This window comes from Esox lucius, chromosome 23 (assembly GCF_011004845.1).
Source record: "Esox lucius isolate fEsoLuc1 chromosome 23, fEsoLuc1.pri, whole genome shotgun sequence".
Lineage (NCBI taxonomy): Eukaryota > Metazoa > Chordata > Actinopteri > Esociformes > Esocidae > Esox > Esox lucius.
Window position 1 is genome coordinate 9,211,789 of NC_047591.1, and position 20,490 is coordinate 9,232,278.

The 20,490-nt window shown below is 43.8% G+C and overlaps 2 protein-coding genes across 3 annotated transcripts; one reads left to right on the forward strand and one right to left on the reverse strand.

The window, feature by feature from the left end:
* Positions 1-653: 653 nt before the first annotated feature.
* Positions 654-11,254, reverse strand: LOC105020260 (aldo-keto reductase family 1 member D1). The gene is made up of 10 exons (XM_010887139.1): positions 11,172-11,254; positions 9,937-10,064; positions 4,074-4,241; positions 2,326-2,442; positions 2,166-2,243; positions 1,822-1,944; positions 1,582-1,691; positions 1,207-1,372; positions 975-1,057; positions 654-882 (listed from the first exon to the last, which is right to left on the reverse strand). Exons 2-10 carry the CDS (start codon positions 10,027-10,029, stop codon positions 840-842), a joined length of 981 nt encoding a protein of 326 aa, XP_010885441.1. The 5' UTR covers positions 10,030-10,064; positions 11,172-11,254; the 3' UTR covers positions 654-839.
* On the forward strand, positions 10,485-19,931 carry trim24 (tripartite motif containing 24). 2 transcript variants are annotated; one of them, XM_013140131.4, is made up of 17 exons: positions 10,485-11,328; positions 11,904-12,022; positions 12,283-12,430; positions 12,573-12,732; positions 13,781-13,897; positions 14,443-14,557; positions 14,701-14,847; positions 15,026-15,140; positions 15,238-15,686; positions 15,862-15,993; positions 16,508-16,625; positions 16,741-16,798; positions 16,918-17,050; positions 17,192-17,535; positions 17,698-17,905; positions 18,083-18,238; positions 18,641-19,931. In XM_013140131.4, exons 1-17 carry the CDS (start codon positions 11,037-11,039, stop codon positions 19,595-19,597), a joined length of 3,768 nt encoding a protein of 1,255 aa, XP_012995585.2. In that variant the 5' UTR covers positions 10,485-11,036; the 3' UTR covers positions 19,598-19,931. The 2 variants fall into 2 exon arrangements, with proteins under 2 accessions (XP_012995585.2, XP_012995586.2); XM_013140132.4 differs by having other exon boundaries at positions 12,600-12,732.
* Positions 19,932-20,490: the final 559 nt, after the last annotated feature.

The following is a 20,490-nucleotide window of genomic DNA, read 5'->3' on the forward strand; positions in this document are numbered from 1 at the left end:
TCAAATTGCAGTTCTTTAAATAGCTTGCAACAATAAGGATTTTGCCCATTATGAGTAGTCTTGAACAATGTATATAAAAATATCTGATAAACTGATATCTGTTTCTCTCAGGAAAGTTTGATAGGAAGACTTGATTTGAATATATGATATAGTCATTTTGTTAAACAGATGGGAAACCCAAGAATGTTGGATTCTAGATGGTGACGCAATTGACTGTCTTTTGACCTGAACAAATTTGCAGAGGTAGTGTGATGCTATTGATTCAAAGTGGTCTAGTGGAAGGCTGGTTGCTTTGTCTCAAATCATATTTCCTTTATTTTCTATGTAGTTTCAAGGATGTAAAATTATTTCCTTTGTTCTTGGTCTGGCAAAACCTGGTTGACACAATAAAAAAAGGTAATTGTCTTTTCTTATCTGCATTAAATAGAGAGACAGAGAGAGGTCCTGAACTCAGACTGTCATAATGGTAGGATTGGGTTAAAGCTGACATGCTCTAAGAATGTAGTCTTGTGGAATTATGAGAAGCTTTCCCATTAATCACTGGCCACTGGAGAATCCTGCACCAACTCAAAGTCTAACTTTACATTACTAACCTACTGTCTAACATTACTACTCACAGCAGAATATACATATAGTTGCAAGGGAGTCATATGTCTTTTCATACAAAATATAGAAAGCTTTATTATTTTTAATGTACAATTATTCCCAAAAAAACCCATTCATGGTTCGATTGATATATTGTTATACACTATAACAACATCTTGTAAAGCTGCCCTAGAAATAATAGTATAAGCACCTAATAACAAAAGCATAATGACATTTCTTTGTGTAGAGAAGGTCTAGTAACTGTCATTAAAGGGGTACTCCGGATGGTCACTCCACCTGTTGAGGTTGTGCAATTTTATTAGATTGACAGTACCTGGAAGCAAATACAGAAGACATTGTTGCAGAACATTCAGCAAAAGTTGACTTACATGGGAAGCTCCACAAACCGAATGTTCTTGTTTAGTCCCAGTATTGCCTTCATTTCAGCATCAGATAGGGAGAAATCAAATACCTTCATTGGGAGATGGGGGTGACAGATGCTTATGACATTACATTATCGGGAGTTCGACTTCATGTGATTGCAAACATATAACTACAATGTTGGCATGTAGCTATGCTTAATTAATTTCATCATTACATTCTAACTTCCAAAACACAGACCTGAAAGTTGTCCTTTATATGATGAGGATTAAAACTCTTGGGGATCACTGCCACCCCTCTTTGAATGTTGAATCGCAGGGCAACTTGTGCAGGGGTCTTCTTGTGTTTGTGGGCAATGGACACCAAAAGTTCATCTTCTAACATTGGTGGACATGCCAAATTCACCCTATTGCAGAAAACAATACAGTAATATTTTATTTATCTAACTGTACATACATATTTTAGTTAGTTTTTGCAGTCTTATAGCTGTATTAAGTTGATTAACTAGGCAATTCATAATCAATTATTATATTGGGTTTAACATTGTCCTAATCCAAAATAATGGCCACTGATTACATCACTGAATTGTTTTCTACCGAAATACACTTGTTTTACCAGGATGCATCTCTCGAAGTTCCTAATGGGCTGTATCCCACAACAAGGATGTTGTTCTGCTGACAGTATTCAAGTAGCTTAGGTTGAGTGAAATACGGATGACATTCAACCTGCATTGAGAGAAAATAAAGTCTAAGTAGGTCACTTAGTTTCCCAAATGTTCCATTTCATAGAAGTCTTGTGAAAAGAATTTCACTACTTACGGAATATGGTGCCATTTGGGACACAATAAACAACTACCTGATTGGAGACCGGCCTGTGTTTGAGGCCTGGTTTCTTCAAGATCAACTCTAACTGTCTCTTATTGAAGTTGGATACTCCAAGGGACTTGGTCAGCCCTGCTTCTTTGCAAGCCTCTAAAGCCTGTTTTCATGAAAGAACAATACACCAAACCGAGAAACATGAAACACACGCGAGTCATTCTTTAGCACAAAAGAAGTAATGGATCACCTGAAAGCTGGAGATGTCTTGCACAATTTGTAAATGACAAATACATTGGTAAATATGTCCTTTTGTAACCAGGTAGGTTCAATGTAACTGACAGACCTTGAATATGTGTAAATTAAACATGATTAGGGAGTTACCTCCCATGTAGCACAGAGGTCTGTCTCATGGTACAGACATTTCCCATTCTCATCCTTTGGGAAAAAAGTCTCTCCTGGCTTCAGAAAATAAAGTTCATGTTAAAATGTTGTGTGATGAATTGTATCCAGTAGTCATCTAGAAAGTGGGTCATGGCTATACCTTAAATGCAATGGGCATTTCAATGATGTAAAGGTCTACATAGTCAAGTTGTAAAGTCTTCAGTGTTTGCTGTAAAGCTGCTCTGACCAACTCCGGAGGATGGAAGGTATTCCACAACTACAGATTTGTTGAGCAGATAAGAAGAAAAGAAGAAAAAAATGGTAACTGACATGCATTAAGTTCTTTACTGGCAATAAAACAGTCAGGTGAGTGACCTTACAGTTACTAAAATACATTAAATTGAGATTTCTTTGAATGTAGTTGGATGTAACCTTTATGCTCTGAATAGAGTAAAGGCAAGACCTTTCCCTTCACAGAATGTGACAATGATTCTTATTCATATCAAATATTGATTACAGACGTATCACTATAGTAGGAGAAGTGGTTACAAATACTTTCTGTAATTTTACTCAAACTTTATGGCGGTGGAGGACCAGTGGTTAATTTGAGCCGGATCCTGCCAGAACAAGATCCAGCACCTCTCAGATAGTCCTCAGTTTGTTCCGGCACCTACTTTTCACAGATCCAGTTTGCTGCACCTGACTTGTCTTTTTACATCACTGTGTTCCCTTTGCAGTGTAAACATTCTACTGAAAGCAATCAGAGTTCAGAATGTTGACATTCCTGTAGCCTCAGCATTGCCTAACAAGATTGTGAAAGTTTTAGCTTTTTTCTTTTTTGCACTATAGATGCGTTGTATTCACGTCAATTTGCCAACCGGATCCATGTCTTTGGTGTGCCCCAAAGTTTTCCAGGACCTCCCGATTTACAAATTAAGTACTGTGGAGGGGCCAAGGTCACATTCATAACCCAGCCCTCTTGTGTTTTTGGCTCCAATCGCCAAACGACCTATGGACAGGCTATGCCAAATAAACTGTTCAGACCATATACAGGCTTTCTGGTATGGTCCCTTACTTGCATTGAGAGAATGGACACTTCCAAACCACAGATCCCACTTATGGTGTGGACTAAATATTGAGTCTATAGTATTACATTCCTTTTTTAGCGGTTTTCTCAGCTATGCATTTACTAATTTGCTACCTAATTGTCAGAAGGCTGGGAGGAGGTAGAGTTTTGTCATCCCTCCTTAGCAATAGAAGGAGAGACTATTTCAGTATATGATGAGTCAAGTGACTTGGTGTTTAGAAAGGGACACGGCCTAGAACTGAGGCCAGGGGGACACCAGTAGTGAGAGCCGGTAGTGCAGAATGATTCTTTACATGTCGCTTGGTACGAAAAACATTCCAGGTAGGATGCAATTCAAGATTGTCCTGAGCCTGAGACGTCTGGAAAGGATAATTTTCACACTGGTAGAATGGGGATATGAAAGAATTCCGGTCCTGTTGTGGCTAAATTCAGCATCTTTATTGCAAGCTGCAGCAGCAGAACCATAATCTAGACACAGAATACGGCAGATGCGGGACATTTCTGATACACCCTGCGTTAAGGAGTGGAGGTTTGGTGCAAGGCTTGGTGCAAGATACTTGCTACTCCCGGGTGGCCACTTCTTTTTACATTTTAAAACAGAAATAGGGTGTGCCCTTGTTTTTTGCTTTTAGACAGCACTTATATCAGGCAGACATAGGCTACATCATTATGTTGATCACATTTGGAGGAAGCTGGGTGTGGCATCAGCAAAACTTATGTTTCCATGGCCACAAACTTTCTTAAAAACTACATTGTTTGACTTGAGTAACTGAAATAGCTGTTTTGAGTGAATGGCATTCAAACGTTCTCCAAATACCCACCTTTCCACAGTAGAAGATATCTTCTCTCTTTAAAGTTCCATCTGCAATTTTCTCACGAATGGCCTGTCCCACCTCATGCTCATTGAAATACATTAAAGCCCCATCAATGTGTCTATATCCAACTTCAATAGCCAGCTTCACTGCTTCAAGAGTAGTTCCTTTAGGAGTCTTATCAAAATAAAAAGAGTTGTTCTGTTTTAGAATTCTTGTAGTATTTGGTAGACATTTTCCTAAAATGTATATTATTATTATAATAGAGCACTAAAAAGTACATACCTTTTTTGTGTGCAGATCAGTCATTAATTTCAACCAGTCAATACTGAATACTGTCATTTTTAGCATAATTTCTACACCCCTTATTTTCCCCCCTTATTCTAGTGCATAATTTCACACTCAATCACACAAACTCACACAGAAAAGACACAAAATGCAGACAGACAAACACAATACTATGTAAGTGGTGCGTCGTCCCTTGCTTTCATATCCGGGAGATGTGAAGGTACATTATTAACTGTTTGCCTTAAATCCTGAAAGCTGATTGGCTGAAAGCCAAAGTACAGGAGAATGTATACCACGGATACAACATCACCTCACTGTTTGCTGCTCTACTTGTCAACTTGTTAAAGCAAGATCACAAGGAATTTAAGGGTAAGGTCAACACTAGTACATGAAGGCTTATTTTCACTTTGTCTGTGTTCCCAATAACATTTTATTCCAGTTACAGATAAAACTGTCTTTGAATGTAAATTAACTGAAATGTTTTGTATGGCAGATGGGTTGAAAGCTACCTAAAGCTATCATTCTTCTACTACACTTCAAAAAGTAACATACTGTATGTACATAATTGTCCATTTTATAACACCAACAAGTCCTTTGAATTAACCTCTTAATAGCCATTTGCTACACTTATTTTCTAAGCATATGCAACTATTGAATTTGTTCCACACAGCTACTGGGTCAAAAGGTGCATCTCAATGTGTTGTACTGCAGTGATGAAGCGATAAAATGCATTTTTGCATCACAGACATTATTCTTTCCTGAGTCTGAGGAAATGTTTAACTCCTTTGTACAGGTGCTGGTCATAAAATTAGAATTTCATCAAAAAGTTGATTTATTTTAGTAATTCCATTCAAAAAGTGAAACTTGTATAATGTATACATTCATTTCACACATACTGATATATTTCAAGTGTTTATTTCTTTTAATTTTGATGATTAGAACTGACAACTAATGAAAAGGTTGTCAGTTCTAATCACTAGGTTCAATATTGAAGACACCTGGTGCCACACACTAATCAGTTAATTAACCTGAAACACCTGCAAAGGCCTTTAAATGGTCTCTCAGTCTAGTTCTGTAGGCAACACAATCATGGGGAAGACTGCTGACTTGACAGCTGTCCAAAAGACGACCATTGACACCTAACACAAGGAGGGCAAGACACAAAAGGTCATAGCTAAAGAGGCTGGCTGTTCACAGAGCTCTGTGTCCAAGCACATTAATAGAGAGGCGAAGGGAAGGAAAAGATGTGGTAGAAAAAAAGTGTACAAGCAATAGGGATAACCGCACCCTGGAGAGGATTGTGAAACAAACCCATTCAAAAATGTGGGGGAGATTCACAAAGAGTGGACTGCAGTTGGAGTCAGTGCTTCAAGAACCACCACGCACAGACATATGCAAGACACAGGTTTCAGCTGTCGCATTCCTTGTGTCAAGCCACTCTTGAACAAGACCCAGCGTCAGAAGTGTCTCGCCTAGGCTAAAGACAAAAAGGACTGGACTGCTGCTGAGTCATGTTCTCTAATGAAAGTAAATTTTGTATTTCTTTTGGAAATCAAGGTCCCAGAGTCTGGAGGAAGAGAGGAGAGGTACAGAATCCATGTTGCTTGAAGTCCAGTGTAAAGTTTCCACAGTCAGTGATGGTTTGAGGTCCAAGGTCAACGCAGCCATCTACCAAGAAATTTTAGAGCACTTCAGGCTTCCTGCTGCTGACAAACTTTATGGAGATGCAGATTTTCCAACAGGACCTGGCACCTGCACACAGTGCCAAAGCCACCAGTACCTGGTTTAAGGACCATGGTATCCCTGTTCTTAATTGGCCAGCAAACTCGCCTGACCTTAACCTTATAGAAAATCTATGGGGTATTGTGAAGAGGAAGATTCGATACGCCAGACCCAACAATGTAGAAGAGCTGAAGGCCACTATCAGAGCAACCTGGGCTCTCATAAGACCTGAGCAGTGCCACAGACTGATCGACTCCATGCCACGCCGCATTGCTGCAGTAATTCAGGCAAAAGGAGCACCAACTAAGTATTGAGTGCTGTACATGCTCATTCTTTTCATGTTCATACTTTTCAGTTGGCCAACATTTCTAAAAATCCTTTTTTTGTATTGGTCTTAAGTAATATTCTAATTTTCTGAGATACTGAATTTGGGATTTTCATTAGTTGTCAGTTATAATCATCACAATTAAAAGATTCAAAACCCCCTTAATGATGTATAAGATTTTGAGTACCGTGCTGTATAAGATTTTGAGTACCCGGGGTTGGGGCTCGTATGCGAGCGCTTGGTGGCTGGGCCTTCCCCCATGGGGCCCGGCCGGGCTCAGCCCGAACGGGCGACGTGGGGCCGCCTTCCCGTGGGCTCACCACCCACAGGAGGGACCATAAGGGGCCGGTGCGAAGAGGATCCTAGACAACCCGATCTCTGGACATGGAAACTGGCTCTAGGGACGTGGAATGTCACCTCACTGGCGGGGAAGGAGCCTGAGTTAGTGCGTGAGGTTGAGAGGTTCCGATTAGAGGTAGTCGGGATCACCTCTACGCACAGCTTGGGCTCTGGAACCACACTCCTTGAGAGAGGATGGACTCTCATGGTTGCCCATGGTGAGAGGCGGCGGGCTGGTGTGGGATTGCTTATAGCTCCCCAGCTCTGCCGCCATGTGTTGGAGTTTACCCCGGTGAACGAGAGGGTCGTTTTCCTGCGCCTACGGGTCGGGGATAGGTCTCTCACTGTTGTTTGTGCCTATGGGCCGAACGGCAGTGCAGAGTACCCGACCTTCATGGAGTCTTTGGTAGGGGTGCTGGAAAGTGCTCCGACTGGGGACTCTATCGTTCTACTGGGGGACATCAACGCCCACGTGGGCAACGACAGTGACACCTGGAGGGGCGTGATTGGGAGGAACGGCCCCCCTGATCTGAACCCGAGTAGTGTTCAGTTATTGGACTTCTGTGCTAGTCACAGTTTGTCCATAACGAACACCATGTTCAAGCATAAGGGTGTCCATCAGTGCACGTGGCACCAGGACACCCTAGGCCGCAGGTCGATGATCGACTTTGTTGTCGTCTCATCTGACCTGCGGCCGTATGTCTTGGACACTCGGGTGACCCAAGCGTACTGTAAGGGTCTGCTGGGAACGTCTGGCCGAGTCTCCTGTCAGAGAGATCTTTAACTCCCACCTCAGGCAGAGCTTCGACTGGATCCCGAGGGAGGCTGGAGATATTGAGTCCGAGTGGACCATGTTCTTCACCGCCATTGTCGAAGCGGCCGCTCGGAGCTGTGGCCATAAGGTCTCCGGTGCCTGTCGAGGCGGCAATCCCCGAACCCGTTGGTGGACACCGGAAGTAAGGGATGCCGTCAAGCTGAAGGAGTCCTATCAGGCCTGGTTGGCTTGTGGGACTCCTGAGGCAGCTGACGGGTACCGACAGGCCAAGCGGGCTGCAGCCCGGGTGGTTGTCGAGGCAAAAACTCGGGCCTGGGAGGAGTTCGGTGAGGCCATGGAGAAGGACTATCGGCTGGCCTCGAAGAGATTCTGGCAAACCGTCCGGCGCCTCAGGAGAGGGAAACAGTGCCCTACCAACGCTGTTTACAGTAGAGGTGGGCAGCTGTTGACCTCAACTGAGGATGTCGTCGGGCCGTGGAAGGAGTACTTTGAGGATCTCCTCAATCCCGCTGTCACGTCTTCCATTGAGGAAGCAGAGGATGAGGGCTCAGAGGTGGACTCGTCCATCACCCGGGCTGAAGTCACAGAGGTGGTCAAGAAACTCCTCCGTGGCAAGGCACCGGGGTGGATGAGATCCGCCCTGAGTACCTCAAGTCTCTGGATGTTGTGGGGCTGTCTTGGTTGACACGCCTGTGCAACATCGCGTGGTGGTCGGGGACAGTGCCTCTGGGATGGCAGACCAGGATGGTGGTCCCTCTTTTTAAGAAGGGGGACCGGAGGGTGTGTTCCAACTATAGGGGGATCACACTTCTCAGCCTCCCCGGGAAAGTATATGTCAGGGTTCTGGAGAGGAGAATACTCGGATTCAGGAGGAACAGTGTGGTTTTCGTCCAGGAACGTGGAACACTGGACCAGCTCTATACCCTCTACGGGGTGTTGGAGGGTTCATGGGAGTTTGCCCAACCAATCCACATGTGTTTTGTGGATTTGGAGAAGGCATTTGACTGTGTCCCTCGTGGCATCTTGTGGAGGGTGCTTCGGGAATATGGGGTCCTGGGTCCTTTGCTAAGGGCTGTCAGGTCCCTGTACAACCGAAACAGGAGCTTGGTCCGCATTGCCGGCAGTAAGTCAGACTTGTTCCCAGTGCATGTTGGACTCCGGCAGGGCTGCCCTTTGTCACCGGTTCTGTTTGTAATTTTTATGGACAGAATTTCTAGGCGCAGCCAGGGGCCGGAGGGGTTCAGGTTTGGGGACCACACGATATCGTCTCTGCTCTTTGCAGATGATGTTGTTGTGTTGGCCCCTTCTAACCAGGACCTTCAGCATGCACTGGGACGGTTTGCAGCCGAGTGTGTAGCGGTGGGGATGAAAATCAGTACCTCCAAATCCGAGGCCATGGTCCTCAGTCAGAAAAGGGTGGCTTGCCCACTTCAGGTCGGTGGAGAGTGCCTGCCTCAAGGGGAGGAGTTTAAGTATCTAGGGGTCTTGTTCACGAGTGAGGGAAGGATGGAACGGGAGATTGACAGACGGATCGGTGCAGCTTCTGCAGTCGATGTATCGGTCTGTCGTGGTGAAGAAAGAGCTGAGCCGCAAGGCAAAGCTCTCGATTTACCAGTCAATCTACGTTCCTACTCTCACCTATGGTCATGACCGAAAGGACAACATCCCGGATACAGGCGGCCGAAATGAGCTTTCTCCGCCGGGTGGCCGGGCGATCCCTTAGAGATGGGGTGAGAAGCTCGGTCACCCGGGAGGAGCTCAGAGTAGAGCCGCTGCTCCTCCACATCGAGAGCGGTCAGCTGAGGTGGCTTGGGCATCTGTTTCGGATGCCTCCGGAACGCCTTCCTGGGAAGGCGTTCCGGTCCCGTCCCACCGGGAGGAGACCCCGGGGAAGACCTAGGACACGTTGGAGGGACTATGTCTCCCGGCCGGCCTGGGAACGCCTCGGTGTCCCCCCGGAAGAGCTAGAGGAAGTGTCTGGGGAGAGGGAAGTCTGCATCCCTGCTTAGACTGCTGCCCCCGCGACCCGGCCCTGGATAAGCGGAAGATGATGGATGGATAGACAAATAAAAGAAATAAACATTTGAAATATCAGACTGTGTGTAATGAATGAATATAATATACAAGTTTCACTTTTTGAATGGAATTACTGAAATAAATCAACTTTTTGATGATATTCAAATTTTATGACCAGCACCTGTATATATGAAAGAGGGCTCACCCACAAGCACAAAAGATAGTGAAAATAAAACCACATGTAATAATAGGTGAACATCCACTATAGTATTTCATCTATTTATACATTATAAAAATGGTGTAGCCACAATAATTGTAACCCTGAAATTCATGCAAAAAAAAACTAAACACATTGATAGTAGGAATTGAAACATTTTCACGACAACGTGTCTTGACTAATGTCTTACCGTGGAAGGATCCCCATATGTTCCAAGTCCCATTAGGGGAATTTTGTTGCCATCACTCAGTGGGATAGAGTGACTCGCAGCTGTCAACTCCATTCTTCACAAGTATGACCAAACTTGTCTTTACTTTTCTAAATAGGAGATCAAGAAGAGAAAGAAAAATAGACAATGCCAAGAGACGTGTGAGTTTCAAATACCAGACACGAAGCAAATAGATAATTTAGACTCTCCTACATTGTACCCTCTAGTCTTTGCAGTTTCTTTAATATCTGCTACAGGGTTAGGTTTTTGCCATCGCCTCTTCCCTACTGATGCTACTGGGCTTTTCTGGCAGGGATTTAAAAATAAACTATTATTTCTATGAATAGAACATATAAATAACAATATTTTTCTCATTTAACAATACCTAAGCATTTTTATATGATTATGCATTTGTGACTTGGGCTTAATTGCCTTGAACAATTAAAACGCATTCCGGATCCGTTTTGTCCTGATCTGGTCGCTGTAACAAAAAAAAAAAATCGTAGTGCAAACTGGGTATTGGGTGAGTGTTTTTTTTTTTGGAAAGAATCGAAGAATGCCCGCACAGATGTTAGCATTCTCCATTGATAGAAGTTTGTATTACAACTTTATTGTAGAACTTTATTATTTTCAGTACTCTAATACCGTTACGTTTTGGTGACACTAGGTAGTTATTTAATAGTTAAGTTGCGTTATCCTTCGTTGTACAAAATGTGTCAGCTAACTAACGTTAGCTAACGTTAGCTAGCTAACAGCTAACGTTAGCTTCCCAAGCGCAGAGTTCAACACTTTAAATTAATGCTTTTGGACTAGCTTTAGCTAGATAAACTTGTAATTACTGGTGTTAATTTCCGAAGGTAATATTATATATTTACCAACAATAAAACATGTCCAACTAATATTTACGTAACCAGACTGCCGAGATACTCGCTAACGTTAGCTACTACGGTACGGAACCAGTAGCAAGTATCTGCTACGGCCCAGGGAGGTAGCCAGCAGCACTACACGGTAGTAGTGACATACTTTGTTCCTCGCACGCGAGTCAGTCTTGAAAAAAACCTCACATTACAGCATCTCAGACGATGGATGAGAGCCCAGAAGCTGCTGTGGACAATGATGACCTTGTTATTATTGTGGAAAACGAGGCAGAGAGTTTGCCAGCTGAAGAGGAGAGAGCAAAACAGTTAGGCGGTAGCCTAGGTCTAATGGATACTTGCCCTGTCTGCAAGTTGAATTTCCACAACAGAGAGCCGAAACTTCTACCATGCCTCCACTCTTTCTGCAAGAAGTGTCTTCCGCCCCCTTCAAGGAACTTGGCAAACGCTGACCAACAACGGCGAGACCCTCAACTTCAAGCTGACAACTCGAAACCACGTGAGATGCGTCAATTTGTTACTTAGGCCGCTAATAATGTTTAACTCTATAATGTTTAACATTATAATCCTAACTTTCCTTTCAAATGCAGAATTGTTTGTACATTTATTTTATAAAGAATATTTACTTTAGTAAATGTGATATATATTCCTATCTGATAATTCATTTGTTACGTTAGAAGATGCAAATCGAGAAAGTTTGTGGACATATTTTTTTTTAGAATAGAGTAACCATTGAAGTAATCCACCAATTTAATGTAGTCATTCAGTGGGGCATTCAGCTTTACTTGATTACCCCGAGTTACTGTGTTGGACTTGTAGCCTTAATTGGCTGATCCTGGTTGTTGTCACTGCCCTCAGTAATTTCATATTGGAAATTGTATTGATGACGTCTTTTAGCCATCTCTGTTGATGTCCTGTATAGCTCAGTCGGTTGGGGCATTGTGTTTGCGACACCAGGGTTTGGGCTTGGAATTCATCAGGTAGGCCAGTACCAAAAGTATGAGGATGTATGCATTAAGTTGCTCAAGATAAGAGCATTTGCTAACTGTAAATTCTGTTTTACTCTTGTTCTAGTCAATGTTATCCGCTGCCCAGTTTGTCGACAAGAGTGCTGGGAGGTGGAGGTGCTGGATAACTTCTTTGTGAAGGACTCTGTGGAGGTTCCCAGCAGCACTGTGGAGAAGACCAGTCAGGTGTGTTAAAGGGTTTACCAGAGAGGTTCACATGCTGAACACTTGAATGGTTAAATAAATTGAGTAATGTTTTTTAGGCAATTTTATTTTTCTCATCTGATAAGATGTGCTTATACTATGAGACAACACTAGAGTGTTGCATATTTTTTAGGGGCTGCAATCAGTTTTAAGCTGTAGTCTGTTTAAAGTATAAAGAACATGTACTATAACTAGCTTATGAAACTTGATATATTAGTTTTCGATTTCATCCTCTTTTGTAGGTGTGTATGAGTTGTGATGACAAGACCGAAGCCACAGGGTTCTGTGTGGAATGTGTGGAGTTCTTGTGTGTAACGTGCATTGAAGCCCACCAGAGGGTCAAGTTCACCAGAGATCATACCATACGGCAGAAGGAGGAGATGTCCCCAGGTAGCAATTAAATAAATGCTTTTTGAATGGTGTACTTTAATTGTCCAAGGCAAAGTGGGGTGCTTAAAAGGCATTGAACAACAAAATCCCTGAAACCACACCATGTACATAGATGCACAGACAATAATTTCTTTTCTTATAGGCACAATTCTTGTGTGTCTAATTTCAGAGGCTGTGGGTGCGTCCACGCAGAAGCCAGTGTTCTGTGACATCCACAAGCAGGAGCCCCTCAAGCTGTTCTGTGAGACCTGTGATCGTCTCACCTGCAGGGACTGTCAGCTGCTCAAGCACAAAGACCACAAGTATGGCCGTGTCTAATTATTCAACCTTTCTTTCACCGATAATGCATTTGGTAACTGGAAGACACCGTGGGTCCGCTAAACTATGAATACTGTAAATATCTTGAGATACCTCCCGAGTTTGGCCTACCCATTGGAGGCCAGGGCTGGAACTTAAAGTTGTCAACATTCTAGGTTCAACCCTGTTCTATATTTAGGTGTGCTTTCAAGATGTTCAGACTTCTTCGACTCGGGTTGCTTGAAGATTGTTTTTATTTTTTTATTACAACATTACTTAAATGAGCTGCCCATTCATTTAAATGGGAAATGGAGATTGGTGTAGTGGTATCGGCTCTAGACATGCCCCCTGGCGACAGGCTTCGGCCCCGGCTTGGACAACTGTCTGTGCCTTCCTCTCCGTCTCCCTCATAGCCTCTCTTTTGTTGTCCTGTCATAAAAAAATTATAAAATACCACAAGGAATCAAGGAGAACACCTCCAAAATAGCAGTCTGAGAAGGTCCTTAGACTGTATATTAATGACAGGACCGTTTACTTGAATATCACCATCCCCAAAGTCACAGATGCCACAGATAAATTCAAAATGGGCCTTCTGTTCAGTCTGGCACCAAAATGTAACCATAAAATTCCACACTGTCAGCCATTTAAAACTATGCGTTAACATGGGTGTGTTCATTTCCACAAACAAAAATCTGTTTAAAAAAATGGTTCCTCCAATGTATGTTCTATTATTTTATATTAAAGAAACATTTTGCAACTGAAATGTTTTGCTTTCCAAAATGAAAACACCCTAGGTGAAGCTAGAAACATCCATTGTTTGTTACAACAGATAAATACAGACTAACTGGTGCAAATTATATATATTACCTAATTATATATTGCGACATGAAAAGGCAGGGTTGACTTCTGTTTCTGTTCCCCAAAGAATGCCCTTGCACATCCCTACACGTGATAAAATCATGTTTATTACATATCAAGTCCATGTACAAAGCATGGCTGTGGGTTGGGAAGTCATTGTTGAATTAATTTACTCTACGTATCTTGTCTTTTCAGTTACCAGTTTCTTGATGATGCCTACAGAAACCACAGGCAACACCTGGAGAACATGACTCATCAGCTACAGGAAAAGAGGAAAGCCATAGAAGAAGTTTCCAATTGCATTAACAATGGGTAACTTCATTCTTTCAGCATATTTTAGGGAAGTAAGGAAATGCATATTTAAGGTATTAATGATCCAAAATATTGGGTTTGGGAGTATGAGAAAAACAACAATGTTAACTCCTAGTTTCCTTGCAACCGTTTAAGTTCATCTCTGGATAACCTTTCAGGAACAGACTACATAAACAAACATAAATGGTACTGTAGATCTGTTGTGTGAGATAACAAGGGGCGTTAGTCCCTGTGCCTTGGACAAATCCTACATTTACAGGTGTTAGCATCTTTAGCATTTGGGAAAGAGGAGTGCAGCGTTGGCCTATAGACTTGCTGGTAATTTTGAAACCAATGGTGGGGCTCTTCATTCTGTGTCTGATCTAATCTCCCAAAGCATATGGACTCAGGACTTAACCCAAACCTCTGACCATTAATGCAAGATGGGGTTAACTGAGATTAATCACCAGAAGAAGCTTTCTTTTTCCTTTCTGTTCTATCAGATATTTGCACACGATTAGTTAAGTTACATTTCTTGCTTTTCTACATGTGTTTATAACTTTCAGACTCCAGCAAGTTGATGAAAACCGCAAATCTGTCACCAATGAGATAAAGAAGTCCATTTGCAACCTGATCATGGAGATCAACAGAAAGGGGAAGATCTTAGTCAATCAACTTGAGGTTAATCAGGACATGAGCAATCCATTATTACATACATCATTACATATAATATTAAGTACATTTCTGCTGATATGGCTATAATTCCATTATATTGGATATTTTATATTATCTTTGTGTTGATAGTTGTGACGTGTCATCTACAGGCACTGACAAAGGACCATGAGGTCGGACTGAAGAAACAGCAAGAAGATGTCAGTCACCTCACCAGACATCTGGATCACGTGATCAACTTCACCAAGTGGGCCACGGCCAGTCACAGTGGCACAGCTCTCCTGTACTGCAAGAGATTGGTAGGAACCACCACATTCACCATGGACGTGGAAAATGTTTTGGCCTACTTTCCAAAACCATGAGGGAAATGTTGACCTAAATTGCAGAAATACACATTGAAAACTGAATTTGTTGAACTCAAAAGCATTAGCCTACTTCCGCTTGAGTGCTTCATGTGATGTGTTTTCCCCCCTCCAGATTCTTTGCCAAATCCATTACCTGATGAGAGCCAACTGTAACGCATCCATCGTCCCACAGAGCCTAGTCCGCTTTCAGTGTCGCTCCGGTTTCTGGGCCTCAAATGTTGATCTTGGTAAGACTGCTTAAACTCAAGCTTTATCCAAAATCATCCCCATGATATGTAAATGCAAACATTGTTTTAATAAAATGTTCCTGGGTATTTCTCGAAGGCGCTTTGGCGGTGGAGAGAATCCCAGGTCGTCAGCCCAGTTCCATACAGCAGGGCTTCCCTCCTGGCCACCCTGGCCAGGCTGGCCCTGGCCCCAGAGGAGAGGGCCCTCCTGGAGCCTTCCCTCCCGGCTCCTCTGCCCACCAGCGTGGGAGCACCTTGGCCCAGCTCCAGCTGCAAGTAGAGAAGCTAGCCCAACACCCAAACAGGGCTGGACAGCCCCCACCCAACCACTGGTCCTGGTACCAGCAGGGACTGAGGCTCCCAGGGCCAGGACCAGGAGGCCCCGCTCCACAGAGACCCCACCAGGGGGGTTCTCCGTCTCAGGGCCCCCCTAACATGGTCCAGATCCAGCAGCCAGGCCGGAGGTATGGACCCCCTGGGCCCCAGACCCATCCTAACCCCAGGAGCCCCACCTCTATGCTGCAAACCACAAACTTCCCTCCTCAGGTGTGGGATCACTTTTTTAAGTGTTTCATTTTTTTTTCCAATGCTGTCATTATTATACTTTGACTGAGCCACTGAAAGTTATTTCAGTTGTGGTAACATGGCACCAATTGTGATTTGTTTTGTCTGAAGTTATCCATGGTGATTTCACCAGAATTTGTTCCATATCTTATTCTAGTCTCTTAGGGATCTCATCCACAACTCCAGCTTCCCTCCCAAACCCATGGATGTGCTGCAGGGTACCTCACGCTACTCGCATGCACTGCCTCCAAACACCGGACCCATTAGCACTCAAGCCACTATTCACCAGGTACATGTTGTATCCCTTAAGCAGAAATTGAACTTAATTATTTGTTGTGCGAAAACATTAAGAATAAATAATTTTTGACTATTTAAGACTAGCCTAAATATTGTGAAATGGTATTTTGGCCATTTAACCTAGCCCAAATAAAAGCCATAGCAAATTGGCATGACACATTACGTAGTATGACAGAAAACTAACTGTAAAACAAGGGGTCAAATGTTGTTTCTTGAGTTGTAGGAGACCATGGCCACTGACATAGCCACACCCACTAGCTTTGCCCCCCCCCTTACAAAATATCCTAGAGTAAACACTGGTAATTGGTAACTTGACTTGGTGAAGTTGATCACAAGATATATTACAATACCTATTAAGTATTTTTTTCCTTCTCATTACTTTTTTATCACCGTTGATGTTCTTAAAAACAAATTCAGGTGGGTTCTTAAAAACAAACCTGCCTGGGGCAGCCATTGGCCCAGTTTCACCGTTGACAGACATTTTATGTATTTGGTTGTTTTTTTAGCGTAACATGATGGAAGCTGCACAGTTGAGGAGGGGTGACCCCAGTGGATCTTCATCCATGCCCAACCCTAGAGCTAGTTACGCGCCGAGCCTAGCCACCACCATCCCCGACAGACATGGTAGGCCTCTTGCCCTGTCTCACTCTTCTTATTTGTTACATAAAAATACAGATGTCCTTAAATCGCCTAGTCGTCCAAAAATCATGAATGAATCTCCATATATCCCCCTTCTCAGCTCAAGGAAGACAGAATTCCCCAATGTCCAAACCTTCCTCCTCTGAATCCAGTGCAGGGTAGGTGAACCCAAATCCCACACTGGGTGGCACCCTACCTGGGTACGGTGTCGTACGGTCTTAGTGTATACCATGTGGTTGATGTGTTCTGGTTGGAATATCTGTGGTCTGTGTTGAAGGTCTGCTTCCTGGAAGCGCACAGAGCCTCAGGCTGCCGCCCCCGCCATCTCAGCAAAGAGGAGGCGCAGGTCATCCCCCGGACCAATCATCATCATCAAGGACGAGCCAGAGGACGACGACGAAGTCAGCTTTGTAAGTATGACGGGCCATTGGCTGTGTGTACGCTGTGTGTTATCCGTTTCTGTCATCTCTGAAACGGTCTGCTTCCATACTGACAACCATATATGGAAGTTCAGATGATGGAATCTTCCTAGTCTCTCTCCCAACCTCCAGGTGCAGTCTAGTGTTAGAGCCTCGGCCAGCCTGCCAGACAGCAGTACAGGCGTCCAGCCCCAGTCCCTGCCTCAGCCCCAGCAGCCGTCTCCCCCAGATCCGGGCCCCGTTGTGGAGCCCCAGCCAGAGCCCCAGCCGGAGCCCCTGCCCCGAGCAGAGACCCAGGTTGAGCTAGAAGCTGACCCACAGCCCGAGCCCGACAAGGCCCCGGGGGCCCCGGATGAGGATCCCAATGAAGACTGGTGCGCTGTGTGTCAGAACGGGGGAGAACTGCTCTGCTGCGACAAATGTCCCAAAGTCTTCCACCTCAACTGTCACATACCCACACTTAAAGAGTCCCCCAGGTAATGACTGGCCACATCTACAGATGCACCGTCATGCCTGCTTTTCCTGTAAAATCGCTGTCGTTTTCTGTATGTGGTCAAACTCTGAGAATTGTGAGAAAAATATTTCTGAAAAAAACACTAAAATATATAGGCTAACCCTCGTGCTGTGCGTGTTTCCAGTGGTGAGTGGTTCTGTTCCTTCTGTCGTGACCTGACCAGTCCTGAGATGGAATATGACCCAGACAACCAGGGACAATCACCGGCCATGAAGGAAGAACCTGGATCAGAGGGATTCCCTCCTGTTGATAAAAGGAAATGTGAGCGACTCTTGCTCCGCATCTACTGCAATGAGTTCAGCACAGATTTCCAAGAGCCTGCTTCACCATCGGTAAGACTGCAAATACAATTGCAGAATAAAATGTTTCTGCTATAGTTGTAACGATATTGATAAAAGTGCAACTCTTTTGAGACCTTTATGGTACTTCAGTACCGAATTCCCAGACACCACACCTTGCATTTTGGTTAGTTAACCAGGTATTGATGGTTGCCCATCTGTTATGTCCAGTCCATCCCAGAGTATAAAGAGTTGATTGAGACGCCTATGGACCTATCCATTGTGAAGAACAGGCTGGAATCTAAGGAGAGCCCACGCTATTCCAGCGCTGAGGAGTTTGTCAAGGACGTCAGGCTCATATTTAGGAACTGTGCGAAGTATTACCAGGTAGGACATCACAAGAGAATGTCACACGTGCGTTGAATTATAGTGCTTGTTTACATAACTAGGTTGTTTTTCTTCTGAATCAAACCACTAAGCTGAGTATGTCCCGGTCTCACAGACCCATGTTAAGAATATTCAGACCAATATAATATGCTGATCATTGTTCAGCATGTAGGTCTTGGAAAATGTAGGTCAAATAATTGAATGTGTTAACAGAACAGACATATCTGTGCATTTATTTCTATCTGTACATTGCACACTGGAATATGGATGTTGTCCTGTATAATTCTTATGCTTTCTTAGTTGGTGCTTCTACGTTCTTTGACATCTATAGCCCTAGTAACTGTAAAGTACTTTGGCCACATGTAAAAAAGACTTAATGAAATCCATTTGGTTAATTGACAGGCGGACACAGAGGTGGGAGGTGCAGGACTTAGTCTGGAGGAGTACTTTGAGGAGCAACTGAAGCTCCTCTTTCCCGATAGGATATTTCCTGGGGGCCGAGAAGAGGGCATGATACCCCCTGTGGAGGATGAGATGGAAGAAGGCATGGAAGAGGACGGGATGGCTCCCAACGAAGGGGATATGCCCCCTGTCGAGGAAGACCTAACACCATTTGAAGAAGGGATGCCTTCTGTAGAGAAAGAAGGCCCGGAAGAGGGGCCAGCTCTTGTGGCAGGAGGGATCGAGGAAGACGGAATACCTCCTTTAGAAGAGAGCATGGAGGAGGGAGGGGAAGGGACTTCTCTAGTCAAAGGAGATACAGAAACATCACCTGGTGGTGTACTGGCAGATCCATCAACACAGGTTTCATCATCCCCCATCACTCAGCCTTCTTCAGATACCCCTGACAACCCTTCTGAAACCCCTGGCAACCTGGACAACCCACCTGAATCCCTGGACAACCCACCTGAATCCCTGGACAACCCACCTGAATCCCTGGACAACCCACCTGAATCCCTGGACAACCCACCTGAATCCCTGGACAACCCACCTGAATCCCTGGACAACCCACCTGAAACCCCGGACAACCCACCTGAAACCCCGGACAACCCTTCTGACAACCCAGACAACCCTCCTGAAACCCCGGACAACCCCACTGAGAGCCTGGACAATGCCCATGACACCCCGGACAACCCCACTGAGAGCCTGGACAACGTCCCGGACAACCCAACGGAGAGCCTGGACAACGCCCCTGACACCCCGGACAACCCCACTGAGAGCCTGGACAACACCCCTGACAACCCAACTGACACCCCGGACAACCCCACTGAGACCACAGACACCAGCCTGGATTTTAACTCAACCACAGAAAATGAGGGCAAGACGGAATGTGAGACGGACAAAGCTGAAGAGGAATGATTCTTGTTCTTCCACTGTAAATTGGACAGGCAATTAAGCGTTTTCAATTATCTATCTATAGGATCTGTTCCCTAATGTACAGGGAGACATTTTTGCTGCATCGGACACCTTTTTGATATGATTTGCAATAATAATTAAAAGAGACCCAAGATATATAACAGGGTACAATGGACAATGAATGCACAAATGTTGTTTGTCTTCATTACAAAGCAATGTACATATATTAACTAGTAATGCACAGACTTTTGTCTGTTAAGATTGAAAAGTTACAATCATGATGTAACTGTTGATGATAAACTTTATACAATAACACTCATGACACACAAATAATGTCCATTATCGATAAGTTGTCTTTCTTTGTCATTTCCATGTTGGCCTTTGTAAAAATGAATGCCATATAATACGGTATATTTATAACTGTATATTTATGATAATGTAAGTGATATTATTTATCCACTTCCAGAAAATGGAACTGCAAAGCAAGAACTGCATGAAAGTACCTTCAAGTTTTAAAACTGAAGGTTTTGGGGATTTGGGTGAATAATTTTTACTTAGTCCTTTTAATGTTTTTGTTGCTGTGTTAATTTAGTTAAATCTTAGAATTTGTACAGATCATTGTAAAGCAGGTGTTCACTAGGTATATTACAGGATGCTAAATGAAAATCATTTGCTTAGACAATGGAAGTTGCAGTGTTTTCCAATGCTATTCCTTAGTTTTTGAGATGTAACCGGAACCAAACGGTTCCCTCCACTTTTTCCTTGCATGTTTCATTGTTGAATATACTTGATCTGTGTATCTAGAGATACGGTACAATTCAGTTTCTACGACGTGACTAGTGTAAAGCTGCTGGGATTATTGTTAAAACTAGCGCCATGCAAGCTGTACAGTACAT